Source organism: Gekko japonicus, unplaced genomic scaffold (genome assembly GCF_001447785.1).
Source record: "Gekko japonicus isolate JY-2015 unplaced genomic scaffold, Gekko_japonicus_V1.1 scaffold5368, whole genome shotgun sequence".
Classification (NCBI taxonomy): Eukaryota; Metazoa; Chordata; class Lepidosauria; order Squamata; family Gekkonidae; genus Gekko; species Gekko japonicus.
Window position 1 is genome coordinate 19,619 of NW_015177183.1, and position 17,638 is coordinate 37,256.

The 17,638-nt window shown below is 46.4% G+C and overlaps 1 protein-coding gene across 1 annotated transcript in view; it reads right to left on the minus strand.

The window, feature by feature from the left end:
- NR2C2AP (nuclear receptor 2C2-associated protein) overlaps positions 1 to 17,638 on the minus strand; it is a 20,140-nt gene that overhangs the window by 1,191 nt on the left and 1,311 nt on the right. Inside the window, exons 2-5 of the mRNA XM_015428373.1 lie at positions 11,897 to 12,048; positions 5,094 to 5,184; positions 4,050 to 4,155; positions 765 to 832 (exon numbers count right to left, since the gene is read on the minus strand). Of these exons, the coding sequence (XP_015283859.1) occupies positions 765 to 832; positions 4,050 to 4,155; positions 5,094 to 5,184; positions 11,897 to 11,937 (306 nt within the window). The 5' untranslated portion in view covers positions 11,938 to 12,048. The remainder of the gene's footprint in view (positions 1 to 764; positions 833 to 4,049; positions 4,156 to 5,093; positions 5,185 to 11,896; positions 12,049 to 17,638) is intronic.

The window sequence follows — 17,638 nt, forward strand, 5'->3', positions numbered from 1 at the left end:
CTAGTTCCAGCTCCTGCCAACCTAGCAGTTCGAAAGCAAGAAATTGCAAGGAGATAAATAAGTACCACTTTGGTGGGAAGGTAACAGCGTTCCGTGTGCCTTGGTGTTTAGTCATGCCGGCCACATGACCACGGAAACGTCTTCGGACAGCGCTGGCTCTTCGGCTTTGAAACGGAGATGAGCACCGCAACCCTAGAGTCGGATTCGACTGGATTTCGAGCAAGGGAACCTTTACCTTTTACCGTCAGTTTGGATGGGATTAATGTCTCCAACAGGACCTCCATGAAGGCTGGGTACAACAGAGGTAAAAAAGGCCTCCGGAAATGTATACTCTTCCCTGTAGAGAAGGACACCCTAAACTCTGGAGGGGGCGGGAGACCGACTCCCACCTTACTTTGCCTCCAATGCTCCCTCTAAGCTGTGGAGCCTTGTGAGCAAAAATTCTACTTTGTGAGCTCCTGGCATGAAAGTCGTGAGCGAGCAATTTGGCTACTGCATGAATTAGTTTGCTCTGGAGCCCTCCTTCCTGAGCGGAGACAAAAATGTGTGAGCCGGAGGCTAAAAAGCTGTGACCTAGCTCACACTAACGCAGCTTAGAGGGAACACAGCTTTGCCTCCCTCAAGTGAATAATTACAAAGTAAGGTGTGAATTGGTTTTTAGGGCACAAGTTGTTAAGGAATCTTGGTTTCTGCTGCTGTAATGCTGCTTTCCTGGAGAGTTTCCAGAATCTTCTAGCCACAGCGAGTCAGAAGAAAAAGGATATTTGGAGGGAGTTTGAATCTTCGGGGTATACCTCAGCGATCTGGGAAAGCTCTTCCCCTCTGCTGCAGCCTTAAGAAATTAAAAAGAGGACAAGGGGAGGGGGACAGGAATGGATAGCGGTCTACAACTGTAGTTGACTGGTACAGAAATGACGGTGCCCCCCCCCCCACCGACCATCTCAAACGGGTAGCTGAGTTAGCCTCAAACCAATCAATCGATTTATTAGGTTTAAAGCTCATAGGCCATACACCATAAAATTTAAAATTTTAAACATGTTTTTTTAAAAAAAGATTAAACAGTTAAAAACACAGTATAGCAAAAATGCGGCACATCTGTTATACAATTATGGCACAGGCTACTCAGCAGAAGTCTCAACCTTGTGGGTTCCAGGCAGGGGTCATTTCCTGCAAGAGCGCACAGGAGCGGAGCTCCGGCAGTAAAGAGCCCAGGGGGCAGGCACATGCAACAGGCCACACCCCCTGATCCCAGCAGCCCTCAGTCAGAGCAAGAAGCAGCCAGGTAAGTTGCAGAGCCTCCCCCCCCCCAGGCACCCCGGTCCAAAACAGTCCAGTGGCACCTTTAAGACCACATTTTATTCAGGTATAAGCTCTCCCTCCTCTGCAAGGACAGATCTGCACGTTCCCCCCCCCCCCGATAGTTCGCAATCCCACACCGTCCAGTGTTTTTAAAAGGTTAAAAAAAAATTAAACATTTAAAAACACAGTATAGCAAAAATGTGCCACATCTGTTATACAATTATGGCACAGGCTACTCAGCAGAAGTCCCAGCTATGTGTTTTGGGCAGTTGAAAATATATGGACAAGCGAATCTATCATTGCTAATGGGCAGTCGCAGTAGTGTTGATTTGCTTGGATGGCCTGAAAGCGACCCTTCATCTGTGCAGATGGAAATGCATTGCAACGTGCCACCGTGTATGCGCTCCTCAAGTTGGGGATGGGCAGCACATACAAATAGTGTGGTATGTCCAATTTGATGGGATATTTAATCTCTACATTTCGTATGGCATCCCTTTGGAGTGCGTTCCAGTCATGCTCCATTAACTTGGTGATGAGCATCGTTCTGATTTTGGATGTTAATTTCCCTGTTTCATGTGTGCCCAAATGCTTGAATGTAGTGTCCATGGCATTATTCCATCCTTGCCAGTTAACGATCTTGTGCTGATAAAAAGGTCAGAGCCGGAAGATTGTCAGCAGTTAGCAATCTATGGCCCCGTTCACATGGAGAAGTTGCCGCACTAAAGACACGAATGCCAGGCGGATTTTCGGTGCGCGATCCCACCGCAACCAGTGCTTCCTCTAAGCTGAGTTAGTGTGAGCTAGCTCACCGTTTTTTAGCCTCTGGCTCACACATTGTTGTCTTAGCTCAGGGAGGATGGCTCCAGAGCAAACTAATTTATGCAGTAGCCAAATCACTCACTCACAATGCCAGTAGCTCACAAAGTAGAATTTTTGCTCACAAGACTCCACAGCTTAGAGGGAACATTGACCGCAACATCTGGGAAGCGTAGTGCACTCGTGGCCAACCCGTGCCATCCCGCCGAAGATGCACAGTAAAAAAGGACCACGGAAAGGGCACTAGTATCCGGAAAACGTGGGGCGGGGGCGGGCGTCTGATCGCGGGAGCACTAATATCCCGTGGCATCCGGCGCCCGTCCATGTCCTGTCGCAAACGGGATGTTTTTCGTAAGCGCATGTCCACAAACACGTAACTGAAAGCAGTGCTGCTCCGCGGAACTGCGCATGTGCACAAACGCGAAACGCTTGCTGCGCCGCTTCTTTGCCACGCTGATCGGGCTACTGTGCTTTATTTTGCTCCGGGGCTAACAGCCACGCCTCCCCCTCCCCCGCGTTATCTGGGCCGTGTGACCGAAGCCTATGTTTGTAGTTGACTATAGCTTTCCAAATCAAGGTTGAAATCTTTGGTAAGCCGGACTATAGACGTATCACTGAGGAGGCAATGGATAGCGGCAGAGATAGAGTTTTGCGAAAAAAGGTTAGTTTGCTGTAGTCAAACAGAATAAAAGTCCAGTGGCACCGTAAAAACGAACTACATTTATGCCATTATGGGCTTTCATGTGTCACGGGCCCACTTTGTCAGATGTATGAACGTAAACTATACAGGGAAATTTTATGGCAGGGGGGGGGGGGGGAGTCTTGGTGTGAATCCCCCCCCCCCCGTGAGTCTTTCAAATGTAAATACTCAATGTGAGGAGAACAGGGAGGAGTTGGCACAGAAAGGGGAGGTGTGAGTCCTGTCAAAAATCAACAGAATTAGTAGTTACACCACTTCCAGTGAGGGAGGAAACTGCATTATACTGAATCAGACTACTGGTTCATCAAGTGTAGAAGAAGAAGAGGAGATTGGATTTATACCCCGCCCTTCACTACCCAAAGGTGTCTCAGAGCGGCTTACAAACTCCTTTCCCTTCCCCTCCCCACAACAGACACCCTGTGAGGGAGGTGGGGCTGAGAGAGCTCTTGACAGGAACTGCTCTTTTTCAAGAGCAGCTCTTATCAGAACTAGGGCTTGCCCAAGGTTATCCAGCCAGGTGCAAGTGGAGGAGTGGAGAATCAAACCCGGTTCTACCTGATTAGCGTCCGCACACTTAACCACTACACCAGACTGGCTCTGTAGATGGACAGTGGCTCTCCAGGGTTTCAGGTACTGGTCTTTTGCATCTGATCCTTTTAACTGGAGATGCCGGGGATTGAACCTGGGGCCTTCTGCATGCCAAGCAGAGGCTCTGCCACTGAGCCGCGGCCCCTCCCTCAAGCAGATAAGCAGACACTAGTTTAAATGAAAATTAACTGCTACCGGGATGAGGTTGTAGTCTGATAGAACATGTTACGAACTCCCCAAGATAGCCTCAAACACAGTACAAGGGTGGGAAAACACTGAGGAGTTTTCTGGGAAATCGGCGACCATCTTGTGAGGAGATTTCCGACTCTCCTGTTAGAACGGCTTGCCTCTTTGGCAGGACGAATCATTACCAGTGGAAGCTCGGTCTTTCTTGAGAGGTGTGTAAGAACAGTGGGCTGGATCGGACCGAGAGTCTCGTCCAACATTCTGTTGCCAGCCGTTCACATTAAAGTAGAGGAGTTACCCAATTCTTTGCACCCCCAGCATCTAGTCCTCGAGAGACAGAGGTGCCTTTCAAACAGCCTGGCAACTAGAAGAGGAGGAGATTGGATTTACACCCCTATATCCTATGCAGGATAGGATCCCCAGCTTCCTCACATCAAGTCAATTAACTTTCAGCCCTTACCATACAGTGTGCATTTCCGGCTTGCAAATCCCCCCTGGAACTGTATTTGAACTTGGGAGACCTTGACTGTGTGTGGAAACTCCAACGTCAGCCACTGGATGGAGCCCTAACATCAAGAAAAACAAGCAAAAGGGGGAAAGTAAAGGTAAAGGTTCCCTTGCTCGAAAGCCAGTCGAGTCCGACTCTAGGGTTGCGGTGCTCATCTCCGTTCCCAAGCCGAAGAGCCAGCGCTGTCCGAAGACGTTTCCGTGGTCATGGGGCCGGCATGACTAAACACCAAGGCGCACGGAACGCTGTTCCCTTCCCACCGAAGTGGTCCCTATTTATCTACTTGCATTTTCTTGCTTTCGAACTGCTAGGTTGGCAGGAGCTGGAACTAGAGATGGGAGCTCACTCCGTCATGCGGCACCTGGGTCTCGAACTGCTGAACTACTGACCTTCCACAGCCTGCACTTCAGCGTCTTAACCACTTGAGCCACCACAGCTTCAAAAGGGGGGAAAAAACCCTGGAAATAAGTTCTGATAAAAAGAGGATTTGGAGGAGCGGCAGGGAATGGAGCAAAGCTTTTCAGGCACAAAAGAAGATTGCACAGAGCCCACTTTGGGGAAACCGGGGACTTCTGCTTGCCAATAAAAATGACCCCCAAAGTTCAGTTTCTCTTGCAACCTACGCTCGAGGCAGTAAGTAAATGGATTTCAAGAAATTGTTGCCAAAAGGCACCAAGGGATTCATGAGAAGGGAGGAGGTAGGTGATGTCACGGGTGCTAGCTAATAGGCACTCGCCACAGGCAGCTTTTCCTCAGTCGAAAACAAAACCATGCTGAATTTTTCCCCCAAGTGGTCTTACAGAACTTGCGCTGGGATGGAAAAAGGTATGCTTTCATCTGAAGCAACGGTGCTTTCAAATCCTCTAGTCTGAACCTTGCTTGCCAAAGAACTCATAAGGTAGCCTCAGGTTATTATAATAAGACTGGCCTACCTGAACACAACGTTGTAAGATTTCTCGGCTCGCATACATGAGCTGGCTAAGCGTCCCATCTCACCTGGTCAGAGTTCCAGCATGTTTCCGCATTCCCATCAAACATGTATTTCTTTCCAAATTGCTTCACCTCTCGATTGAGGACTGAACTGACCCTACGAATGGACAAAAGACAACAGATACTCCTGGGCAAGGGTCGTTTCGTAGAAAAAGAGCTAGGGGAACTCATTAGCATAACTCATTAGCATATGCCACACCACCTGACATCACCGGAAGTGTGTCATAAGGCCACACCCCCCACCCCCAACGGTCCCGGCCGCCGCTGCCGTCTGCTTGAGTCATGGAGGACAGAAAGGAGTAGGAGCCATACTGGCTAGACAGCTGATACAGTGTAGTGGCTGTCCCGCCAGAGCATTGTGGGGGAAAAACAGGGTCAGCCCACAAATCTCATGGGGTCAGTCAGGGCCCCATTCAGAAGAAGAAGAGGAGATAGGATTTATACCCCACTCTTCATTCAGAGTCTCAGAGTGGCTTACAATCTCTTTCTCCTCCCCACGACAGACACCCTGTGAGGTAGGTGGGGCTGAGAGAGCTCTGAGAGAACTGCTCGTGAGAGAACAGCTCTGAGAGAACTGTGAATGGCCCCAGGTCACTCAGCAGCTGCAAGTGGAGGAGTGGGGAATCAAACCCAGTTCTCCCTGATTAGTTTGATTCCCCACTCCTCCACATGCAGCTGCTGGATGACCTTGGGCACCAGTGGGGTGACCTTGGGTCAGTCACAAGTTCTCTCAGAGGTGTTCTCTCAAGAGCAGTCCTCAAAAGAGCTGATTACGCGAACAGATGCAAAACGAAAAGTCCAAAGCTTTATGACACATATAATAGGAACATGGAATGTGAGAAGTATGAATCAAGGTAAGATCAAAATTGTAAGACAAGAAATGGAATGTTTAAATATTGGAATTCTGGGGGTGAGTGAACAAAAAGGGTTTGGATTAGGATATCTTCAGTCAGAAAATTACAAAGTCTTTTATTATGGAAACAACAAGAGGAGGAGGAGGAGGAAGAGGAGGAAGAGGAATAGCTTGGAATTATTCACAGCCCTTCACTACCTGAAGGAGTCGCAGAGCGGCTTACAATCTCCTTCCCTTCCTCTCCCCAAGACAGACACCCTGTGAGGTAGGTGAGGCTGAGAGAACTGCTCGTGAGAGACCAGCTCTGAGAGAACTTGTCTTGTCATTTCCCCAGAAAATGCTTTCCTGGGGACACCTTCTTTGGGGGAGCCATAACTCGAACCCCATAAATTCAATCCTCACCAACCTTGGCATGTAGGTAGAGGTGGGTTAGCCGGATATCCCTTGTGAGTTTGGTGTCTCTATCATGCTGAGGGGTGTTCTACCATGTCACAAACCTCACAAATGAAACTGGTTTATTTGTGATGTTTCATGGTTCATGAAGCTGGCATACCATGAACCATACCACATTTTCCCAGTTCATGCCCATCACTACTCAACACCAGTTCTCTAGGTGAAATCCATCTGGTTGTCCTCATGAATTACCCCTGCATTGACCCATGTGGATCTATAAGAACCAGATCATCACTGAGACAGTACCCTAAGACCACAATTGTACCTTTAAAGATTGACTACCTCTTTCAATAGTCTTTCAGTAGTCATGTATGGCTGCGAGAGTTGGACTATAAGGAAGGCCGAGCGCCGAAGAATAGATTCTTTTGAACTATGGTGCTGGAGAAGACTCTTGAGAGTCCCTTGGACTGCAAGAAGATCAAATCAGTCAATCCTAAAAGAAATCAACCCTGACTGTTCCCTGGAAGGCCAGATAATGAAACTGAAGCTCAAATACTTGGGCCACCAAATGAGAAGGGAGCACTCACTGGAGAAGACCCTGATGCTGGGAAAGACTGAAGGTCAAAGAAGACGGGGATGGTAAAGGATGAGATGGTTAGACAGTGTCACAGATGCAACGAACATGAAGTTGAGCAAACTTCAGAGGACGGCAGAAGACAGGAAGGCCTGGCGTGATCTGGTCCATGGGGTCGCGAAGAGTCGGACTCGACTGTGCGACTGAACAACAAATACTGTAGACATCTATGCCATATTTTCAAGCACACATTTATTGTTTGAGCACGACTAATTTTTTTAACTTTTTTTTTACAAAAACCTCTTCAGTTGCTCTAATAGTGAGGCGAGACGTAGCACAAGGAACCAGGGACTAGAATGCAAAGTCTGCCCGAATAATATAAATCAGACTTCATGGAAAGCCAATCCACAGAATCGTCATTCATGTTTATGTTCCCACTACAGATGCTGAAGAGGAAGAAACTGAAAGCTTTTATGCAAGCATCTGGGATAAATTGATCATACACCTAAACAAGATGTGATGATCGTCATGCATGACAAGAATGCAAAAGCAGGAAACACAAAGCGGAGTCAAAGACTGTAAGAAAATTTGGACCGGGGTTATGAAATGAAGCAAGAGAGCGACTCACAGAATTTTGTCAAGCTGGATTCAGAAGAGGAAGTGGCACTAGAGATCATACTGCAAATTTACAACGGTCACTAGAGCATTACAGAATTTCAAAAGAAAATCAGTTTCTGTTTTAATTAGATGACAACGAAGCTGTCAACTGGGTGGATCGTTTTAAAAGAAACGGGAGTGCCACAACATCGGAATGTTTTGATGCGCAACCTGAACTTTGGACACGAGGCTACTGTTAGGTCAGAATACGGAGAAAACAGAACAGTTTCCAATCGGCAAAGGTGTCAAACAAGGGTGTATTTTATCTCCCTACCTGTTCAATCTAACCTTGGCTAACCCTGCTTAGTCTCCCTACCTGTTCAATCTGAGCGGTGGCACAGTGGGTAACATCCGAACTGTGTTAGTTCAAGCCCATATTGTTTGAGCACGACTAATTTTTTTAAACAATTAAAAAAAAAAAACCCTCTTCAGTTGCTCTAATAGTGAGGCAAAACGTAGCACAAGCAACCAGGGACTAGAATGCAAAGTCTGCCCAAATAATATAAATCAGACTTCATGGAAAGCCAATCCACAGAATCGTCATTCATGTTTATGTTCCCACTACAGATGCTGAAGAGGAAGAAACTGAAAGCTTTTATGCGAGCATCTGGGATAAATTGATCATACACCTAAACAAGATGTGATGATCGTCATGAATGACAAGAATGCAAAAGCAGGAAACACAACGCGGAGTCAAAGACTGTCAGAAAATTTGGACCGGGGTTACGAAATGAAGCAAGAGAGCGACTCACGGAATTTTGTCAAGCTGGATTCAGAAAAGGAAGTGGCACTAGAGGTCATACTGCAAATTTACGACGGTTACTAGAGCCTTACAGAATTTCAAAAGAAAATCGGTTTCCGTTTTAATTAGATGACAACGAAGCTGTCAACTGTGTGGATCGTGAAAAGCTATGGGCGGTTTTAAAAGAAACGGGAGTGCCACAACATCGGAATGTTTTGATGCGCAACCTGTACTTTGGACCCGAGGCTACTGTTAGGACAGAATACGGAGAAAACAGAACAGTTTCCAATCGGCAAAGGTGTCAAACAAGGGTGTATTTTATCTCCCTACCTGTTCAATCTATATGCAGAACGTATTATAAGGAAAACTGGGTGAGATTTAGATGGAGGAGTGAAATTTGGTGGAAGGCACAGTAATAATTTGAGATACGCAGATGACACCACATTAATAGAGGAAAACCGTGAAGACCTGAAACGACTACTGATGAAGGCTAAAGCACTAGAGATCATAGCAAGAGAGGAGCAGGGGTGGTTTGCCTTTACTTCCCTCTGCATAGCAACCCCTGTCTTTCTAGTTTGGTGTAGTGGTTAGGAGCACGGACTCTAATCTGGGTGAACTGGGTTTGATTCCCCACTCCTCCACTTGCAGCTGCTGGATGACCTTGGGCAAGCCATAATTCTGATAAGCGCTGTCCTTGAGGGACATTCGAATTTCTCAAAAATCAATATATTGCATAGATTTAACACTAATTTGATCATTTCCTATTGATTTCGGTATGTACTGAATAGAGTTATATGTTAAATGTATAACTAAAGGTGTTACTTGGATATGATTGCTAATGTTTAGATAAGAACAGTCACATATTGTTGAGGGTTAATTTGGATATTTGAAGTTGTTATTCAGTAACAGTTTACTGTAATTATCTTATTGTTAATAAATAAAAAATTTGAAGGGAAAAAAAAGAGCCGTCCTTGAAAAAGAGCAGTTTCTGTCAGAGCCCTCTCAGCCCCACCAACCTCACAGGGTGTCCGTTGTGGGGAGGGGAAGGGAAAGGAGTTTGTCAGCCGCTCTGGGACTCCGAGTGAAGGCCGAGGTATAGATCCAATCTCCTCTTCTTCTTCTTCTTCTAGGTTGTCTCCCATCCAAGTACTAACCTTGGCTAACCCTGCTTAGTCCCCGAGCTCAGATGAGCCTAGGCTAAGCCTGGCTGATACAAAAGAAATTAAAACCTTATTCCCTGCTGTCGTTCTTGCCTGAGGCCAACCCTGGTATACCAGGCTAGACCCTGACCAGGATAGGCCAGTCTAGCCTGATCTCATCAGATTTCGGAAGTCAATGAATCAAGGCGACTTTAAGCCCTCCCTCCCCCACAAGCGGGCTCAGAGCGGGATACACCAGAGCAATAAAAAATATATAAAAATCCCTTTCAAGTGAAAATCTAAAACCCAATTTAAACTACGTGATGGCAAGATATCTATAGGCCATAGAACTGAGTGTCCCAAATATACAAATTCCACTAGCAGAAAACACCATCAAAGATTGCCAAAACACTTTATTAAACAATTATAAAGTTGGTGGTGTCACAACAACAACATTTATTTTTATTTTATTTATTTATTTAGGTATTTTTATCCCGCCCTCCCCGCAAGCGGGGTTAAGACGCTGAACTGCAGGCTGTGGAAGGTCAGTAGTTCAGCAGTTCGAGACCCGAGTGTGCCGCATGACGGAGTGAGCTCCCATCTCTAGTTCCAGCTCCTGCCAACCTAGCAGTTCGAAAGCAAGAAATTGCAAGTAGATAAATAGGTACCACTTCGGTGGGAAGGTAACAGCGTTCCGTGCGCCTTGGTGTTTAATCATGCCGGCCACATGACCACGGAAACGTCTTCGGACAGCGCTGGCTCTTTGGCTTTGAAACAGAGATGAGCACCGCAACCCTAGAGTCAGATTCGACTGGCTTTCAAGCAAGGGAACCTTTACCTTTTACCTATATTAAGGCATAAGATACAATATTTCCTCCTTTGAAAATAAGACATAAAGTCCATGTATTCAGTGTAACTTGATAACATGATAGGAGGAGTCCACATAGTCATAATATATTCCAAACAGCCTTTGCAAAGAGGCCATTCTAGATATTTGGAAGATGCACTTCCTTGAGAACCTATGATTCGCTCCTTATACTACAAACCTTGTGGTCTGTTGAAATTGCTGAAATCAGGTTCCACTCACACAGCCAGCAAACTGAAGAAGTCAAAGGAAACGCATCTTCCAAATATCTAGAACGGGCGTCTTTGCAAAGGCTGTTTGGAATACTTCGGACGGGAGCACTCACTGGAGAAGACCCTGATGCTGGGAAAGACTGAAGGTCAAAGAAGAAGGGGACGGCAAAGGATGAGATGGTTAGACAGTGTCATCGATGCAATGAACAGGAAATTAAGCAAACTCTGGAGGATGACGGAAGACAGGAGGGCCTGGCGTGATGTAGTCCATGGGGTCGCAAAGAGTCGGACACGGCTGTGCGACTGAACAACAACAACAAATATCCTTGATTTTGCCAGCCTATTTACGAACCCTGGGGACTGAATTTGATTTCCAGTATCTCATGTAAACAAGTCTAGCCCCCACGATTAGATTTAAAAGAACAGGCTGACGCCTCCTCAGACACATAGCTGCATAATTAAGCAGAAGTCTGCATAGTTAAGCAAAAGTAATTCTGGAATCATAGAAATTTCTCTAGCAAGGCCAAAGCGGATCAATTCAGGATTGTAGATGCCATACTTGCAAGCCTATAATAACGTGCTCCTCGCGCACCATTTCAGGGGGTTGTTTTTAAGGACACTGTGAAGCCCTCCTTATAGGGGAGGACTAGTTTCCCTTTAAAAGTGCTCTTTATTTTGTTTAACCGGGTATTTTCTGCTGCCACCAGGAATTTTTAAGGATTTCCAAACCTTTATGCTTTTTCTGTTGCTCTTACTCATTTTGTAGACCGAGTTCAAGGCTTATGGGGAACTATGTGGTCCTGGGAAGTATTCCATTCAGAGCTGGTATAAACTTGGATGGAAGAGGATTTATTGAAATAAGTACTACATAAGTGGGTGGTTAAAATGTAACTAGGAATATGTAAATGATGAGCAACTGATTTGGTATCATACACAATTTTATCCCTCTCTGACAGGGATCTTTTCTTTGCAAAGTTGTAACCATTGTTTATCTCAATGCCATATATGTTCACTGTTTCACTCCAGTTTGTTATGACACTCAGACTTTCCCATAACTTTTCTTCAATTAAACTTTCCTTTAGCTTATCCTTTACACTCAGCTCTCTTTCTGCCTGAACAACCTCAACTGTCAACTTCTAACTGATTCCGCACACCTGACTGACACACCTACGCATCCACCCAGATTCACTTCCAAAAACCCCTCCCCCTCTCTGTCAACCACCAATCATACCACACTTGCATCTCTCAACCACTCTAGTCTACCTACCACAGCCATGCAACCAAACTTTTAAAGAGACACACACACACTCAAACAAGGAATCATTACAGACACGTTTCCTTTTTTCCTCCTCTGAAGGCAGCCAGAACACTCACCTGCTCACAGTCTGGGGGCAAACCACGGACAAGGCCGCCATTTTGGCAACAGGACACTGGCGAGCTGCTGGCACAGCCTCACCAACGGCGATGCAGCGAGAAGCAGCACGAAGATGGAGCAGACGTCTGGTGACCGCCGTGCTAGAGACCGCCTGGAACGAAAATAAAACTCCTGTAGGGACAAAACTCCTCTCCATTTTGGATTCTGAAGCCTCCGCAGGGGCGAGAGTGGGGCAGATTACTTAGGACGGGGTCCCAGACAAAGTGACCATGGACACCATAGCACCTGCTAGCACTTCCTGGGCACCCACGTCAAAAATTATGGAAAATATACATCATGGCGAAGCTCACAGATAATCTGGATAATGTGGTTAGGCCCTCTAGAGCAGGAGTGTCAAACATGCGGCCCGGGGGCCGGATCAGGCCCCCGGAGGGCTTCTATCAGGCCCGCAGTGGAACTGGCTGTCTTCGGCTTCTTCTTCCAGTTCTGCTGCTGCCGCATCATCATAGATTTGCAGTTTACAGATGCACACCTGAACAGCATACTCAAGATTGCAACAGCACAGACATTTTGATGCAATAATTCAGAGCAAGAGGTGTCAGTGATCAGGCACTGTTCAATAAACAAAGTATTGCAAGAGTGCTATATGTTTTAAGTAAAAAAACCCTCTGTGTTTGTGTCCTTTATAAAGTTTCTATCTCTGCTACCTGGCGTTACATTTTATGACACACATGGCCCAGCCCGACAAGGTCTCCTTTATGTCAGATCCGGCTCTCATAACCAATGAGTTTGACACCCCTGCTCTAGACAGTCCTATTTTTCCTCTATATGGTTACCTATACTTGAATATTTGTTGCCTCAAGGGGAAATTCCTCAATTAGTGGCTGATCTTGGATTATAGCGATCTTTCTGATTGCAGAGTTACGTTTTAATTATATATCAGTAGAATGGTTACTGTTCGTCTACTCAGAGGACTGTTGAGGTGTTATGTTTCTATTCTGCTTTACGCAGTGTATGTGTGTTCTTCCATTTTAACATACTTCACGTGTTGTCAGAACCCACAGCCAACAACGAAGTACACGCATTCAGGAACGGTTATACTTTTATTGCAAAGCTATAGATGCAGTAACACAGAGACTGTTAAGAATGGCCACAGCCAGTAGAGCATAATAGGATATAGGGTATTCGTATGCACCCCCCCCCATGGCATTGGCCAATTAGGCACACTGCCGCGTGGGATAAGTCAGGCAACCGTTAGGTGGCTAAAGCTGGGAACCAGGAGTCTCTCACGGTAGATGGGAGACTTCCAGACAACACAACCTCCTCCTGCGCATCTGTAGAGATAAGCGTTTCAGCAAAGGGAGAACAGCAGGGATAGGAATGCAATAACAATTAACAAGACACAGAATGAACTCCCCAACCCCCATGGTAGCATAGCTGACACATGTACTGCTACTTGTTCTTTGTTAATTATTAATAAAATGTTAATTGCAGAAAGAAAGTGGGTGAAGCCAGGCGGGGCTTTCACCCAGCAAGCCTTCTGATTGGCCAGTGGAGATTTGATTGGCTGGGCAAGGGTTTTTTTTTAGAATGTTGCTTTGGCCACCACACCACAAGGCTCTTCGCTGTAATGGAAGGTGCCCTAGCCACTGTGTCTTTCGCCCCGCCGTTTTGTGGCTGTGTCAGAATCCCAAAAGTGCCCACAGCCTCAAGAAGGTCGGGGATCCCTGAGTTAGCATGTCCAAGTAGGCCTGATCCCAGATCCTGAAGCTGTCTAGGCCAGCCGCTCACCTGACATACCTCACAGGGTTGTTGTGAGGCTAAAAAGATGGTAAAAGGTAAAGGGGCCCTTGCTCGAAAAGCCAGTCGAATCCGACTCTAGTGTTGCGGTGCTCATCTCCATTTCCAAGCCGAAGAGCCAGCGCTGTCCGAAGACATTTCCGTGGTCAAGTGGCCAGCATGACTGAACACCAAGGCGCACGGAACGCTATTACCTTCCCACCGAAGTGGTACCTATTTATCCACTTGCAATTTCTTGCTTTTGAACTGCTAGGTTGGCAGGAGTAAAAAGATGGAGGGGATAGCAAAAGAACAGCAGGGGGAAGAGGGAGGGATAGAAGCAAGCCGTCCTTTCCAAATGCGACTGGAGAAGGGCTTTTAAAACGGAGAATGGGTTCACAACTGACGACAGGAGAAAGCAGCTAAGTGGAAAGAATTACCTTATTGTGAACTTGGGCAGGGCACGAGAAGGAGGGCAGGCAGGGTTGCCTCAGTGCTTAGTTCTCGTGGCCCTTTCTTACACGCCCAAGGAAATGCTGATCGCCACTTTGGGGTCAGGAAGCCATTTCTCTCCAGGCCAGTTTGGCTGGCGATCCTGGAGGTTTTTTTGTCATCTTCTGGGTCTGGAACAGGGGTCACTGGGTGTGTGTGTGGGGGGGAGATAGTTGTGAATTTCCTGCATTGTGTAGCGGGTTGGACCTGGAGGTCCCTTCCAAATCTATGTTTCTGTATTTTAAAGGGGTGGGGCAAGGAGATTGCTCTAAAATTAAAATTTCTGTAAAGGTGGAGAGGATTCACTCTGAACGGGAACTGTCTTTGCTTTGGATTCCACAGGAGGAGGGAAATTATCATGGGACCATTCTGAACGGGAGCTGGGAGCACAACTCGGAAGCTGTTAACACGTGAACGGGGAAACAACTGAGAAACAGAAACCAGGCGCCTTGGTTGAATCCTCCAGAGGGCTGTTCTAATCGCAGCCCCCGTCTTCTCCTCCGGCTGGGGCAAAGGATCCTAGACAGGCAGTTTGAGCCCATGATTTCAAAAGAATTCATCATTGGGGGCGCAAAAGATCCCCACCCCTGCAACATCAGCCAAGAAAAAGAGGGAGATACAGACAGACAAATCTCTTGCCTTTTTTTTTTTTGCAAATACACACACACACACACAAACACACACATACAAACAGGGGTCATTTCCTCCAGAAGCGCACAGGAGCGGAGCTCCGGCAGTAAAGAGCCCAGGGGGCGGGCACATGCAACAAGCCCCACCCCCTGCTCCCAGCAGCCCTCAGTCAGAGCAAGAAGCAGCCAGGTAAGTGGCAGAGCTCCCCCCGGCCCGCTGGTCCAAAACAGGCCAGTGGCACCTTTAAGACCAAGTTTTATTCAGGTACAAGCTCTCCCTCCTCTGTGAGGACAGACCTGCACGTTCTTCCCCCTCCCCAATAGCTAGCAATTCAAAACAGTCCAGTGGAGCCTGAGCAGTGCGTGTTGCCTTCTGACACACTTTCGGTGATGTCAGGGGGTGTGGCATATGCAAATGAGTTTTGCAAATGAGTTATGCTAATGACCTCCTACACCTCTTTTTCTACAAAATGACCCCTGTATGTATGTGTGTGTGTGCGTGTGTGTATACACACACACACCAGACATAAACATCAAGTACACACCCCATTCTCCGTATACAAAAACAACCTACAGTATACACATAACAAAGAAAAGCAAAAAAGAAAAAGAGAAGTAGAAAACAAGCAAATTAAGGCATTGGTAGAGCGCTCAACATTCAGCATAGATACAAAGAGAAGGAATTCTTTTCCCTTCTTTTTTCTTTTCCTATAAACATGCATAATTAATATCTCGTTACAACATGAATTTCCTGCATTGTGTAGCGGGTTGGACCTGGAGGTCCCTTCCAATTCCAATATAAATATATATACACACACACACCCCAGACATAAACATCAAGTACACACCCCATTCTCCGTATAGAAAAACAACCTACAGTATACACATAACAAAGAAAAGCAAAAAAGAAAAAGAGAAGTAAAAAACAAGCAAATCAAGGCATTGGTAGAGAGCTCAACATTCAGCATAGATACAAAGAGAAGGAATTCTTTTCCCTTCTTTTTTCTTTTCCTATAAACATGCATAATTAATATCTCGTTACAACATGATTAAAGTATAGGGAGAGGCTTATTTAACTTCATCCCATAATCTGAGGAAGGGCTTAAACATACTTTGGGTATTGTCCTGAGCTGTGTATAAAATAAAATCGTGCCACCTTTCAAAAAAGTCTACAGTTTTGCCTTTGGATTTGATTATTCTAATTTGACTTAATTTTTCAGCTATTGCAATCTGCCCTAACTCAGAATACCATGAGTGTAATGTTAATCATTCTGCGGCTTCCCAACTTTTAGCAACTATCCTGCGTGCCGCCATTAACATAAACACTATTAGTCCTTTAGAGGTCACCTTTTCATTTTGTTTCTCCCGTACTGTTAATAGGGCCAACGCTGGTGTAACACAGATGGTTTGACGTGTAATTTTTGCCATTTCTGCAAAAAATTTCTCCCAGAACTGTGACACTACTGGGCACAGCCACCACATATGAATATAATCACCTTGCTGATTACACTTTCTCCAGCATTCTTTATTATTTGTGTTGGTTAATCTTTCAAAGGAGCCCAAGGAAGGATTCAGTGTGAGAGGTTAAGATGGGAGACGGGAACTGGCCCAAGGTCACCCAGCAAACTTCTAGGGCAGAGTGGAGATTTGAATCTGGGTCCTAAATCCTTCCTATCCTTGATGGCCCAGGCCAGCCCGATCTCATCCGATCTTGAAAGCTAAGCAGGGCTGGCCCTGGTTAAAGTACTTGGATGGGAGACCTCTAAGGAAGGCCAGAGTCGGTATGCAGAGGGCAGCCAATGGCAAACCCACCTCTGAAGGTCTCTTGCCTTGAAAACCACATAAACTGCGACTTGATGGCATTTTCCACTCTCAACTAGACCCTCACCTGACACTTAAACCATGACCCCACACTGCAGGTAGACCTGCAGAGATCAGTACTTAAAGCAGGGGTGTCGAAGTCATTGGTTGTGAGGGCCGGATCTGACATAAATGAGACCTTGCTGGGCCGGGCCATGCGTGTCATAAAATGTAATGCCAGGTAGCGGAGATATAAACTTTATAAAGGACGCAAATACAAAGTTGGGGTTTTTTAACTTAAAATAAAAACATGCTTAAAACATTAGCACTCTTGCAATATTTTGTTCATTTGACCGTATCTGATAACGGACACCTCTTGCTCTGAATTACTGCATCAAAATGTCTGTGCTGTTGCAATCCTGAGTATGCTGTTCGAGCGTGTATCTGTGAGCCGCATTCACCACAGAAATCTCATGCTGAAAGTTGTGAGTCTAGGACCCAGGTTAAAACATGAAATGGCTGAGCGATTAAGACAGTCTGACTACGCAAGCTATGATGCTGCAGCAGCAGCAGAACTGGAAGCAGGAGATGGCCGGTTCCACTGGGGCCTGATGGAAGCCCTGGGGGGGGGCCTAATGCGGCCCCCTGGGCCACATGTTTGACATCCCTGACTTAAAGCTTTCCATAAGGTGGCACTTAAATAGTATGAAGCTGAGGAACTCCCTCCCTCATGACATTCTCTTCGCTCCCCCCTTTAGTCAGTCCTGAACATCTAACATTGTTTTTATACTCAGAACAAATCTCCTTTTGGAGTGACCAGCCCCGTAGCTAGGGAATTTTTTTGGGAGGAGGCCTCGGGGGTCCCACCAGCTAATTAAATGGAAGTACAGTGCAGGTGGTAAGTTGGAGCACTTTGGGGGCAGCCGGGAGCGAGGGGGCCCAGAAGAAACACTAGGGGGCCAGGCCCCGTGGGCCCCATGTTGGCTACGGGCCAGAGTCCTGGCCTTTTCACTTCGCTTTATATTGAACTGCTCAGTTTCA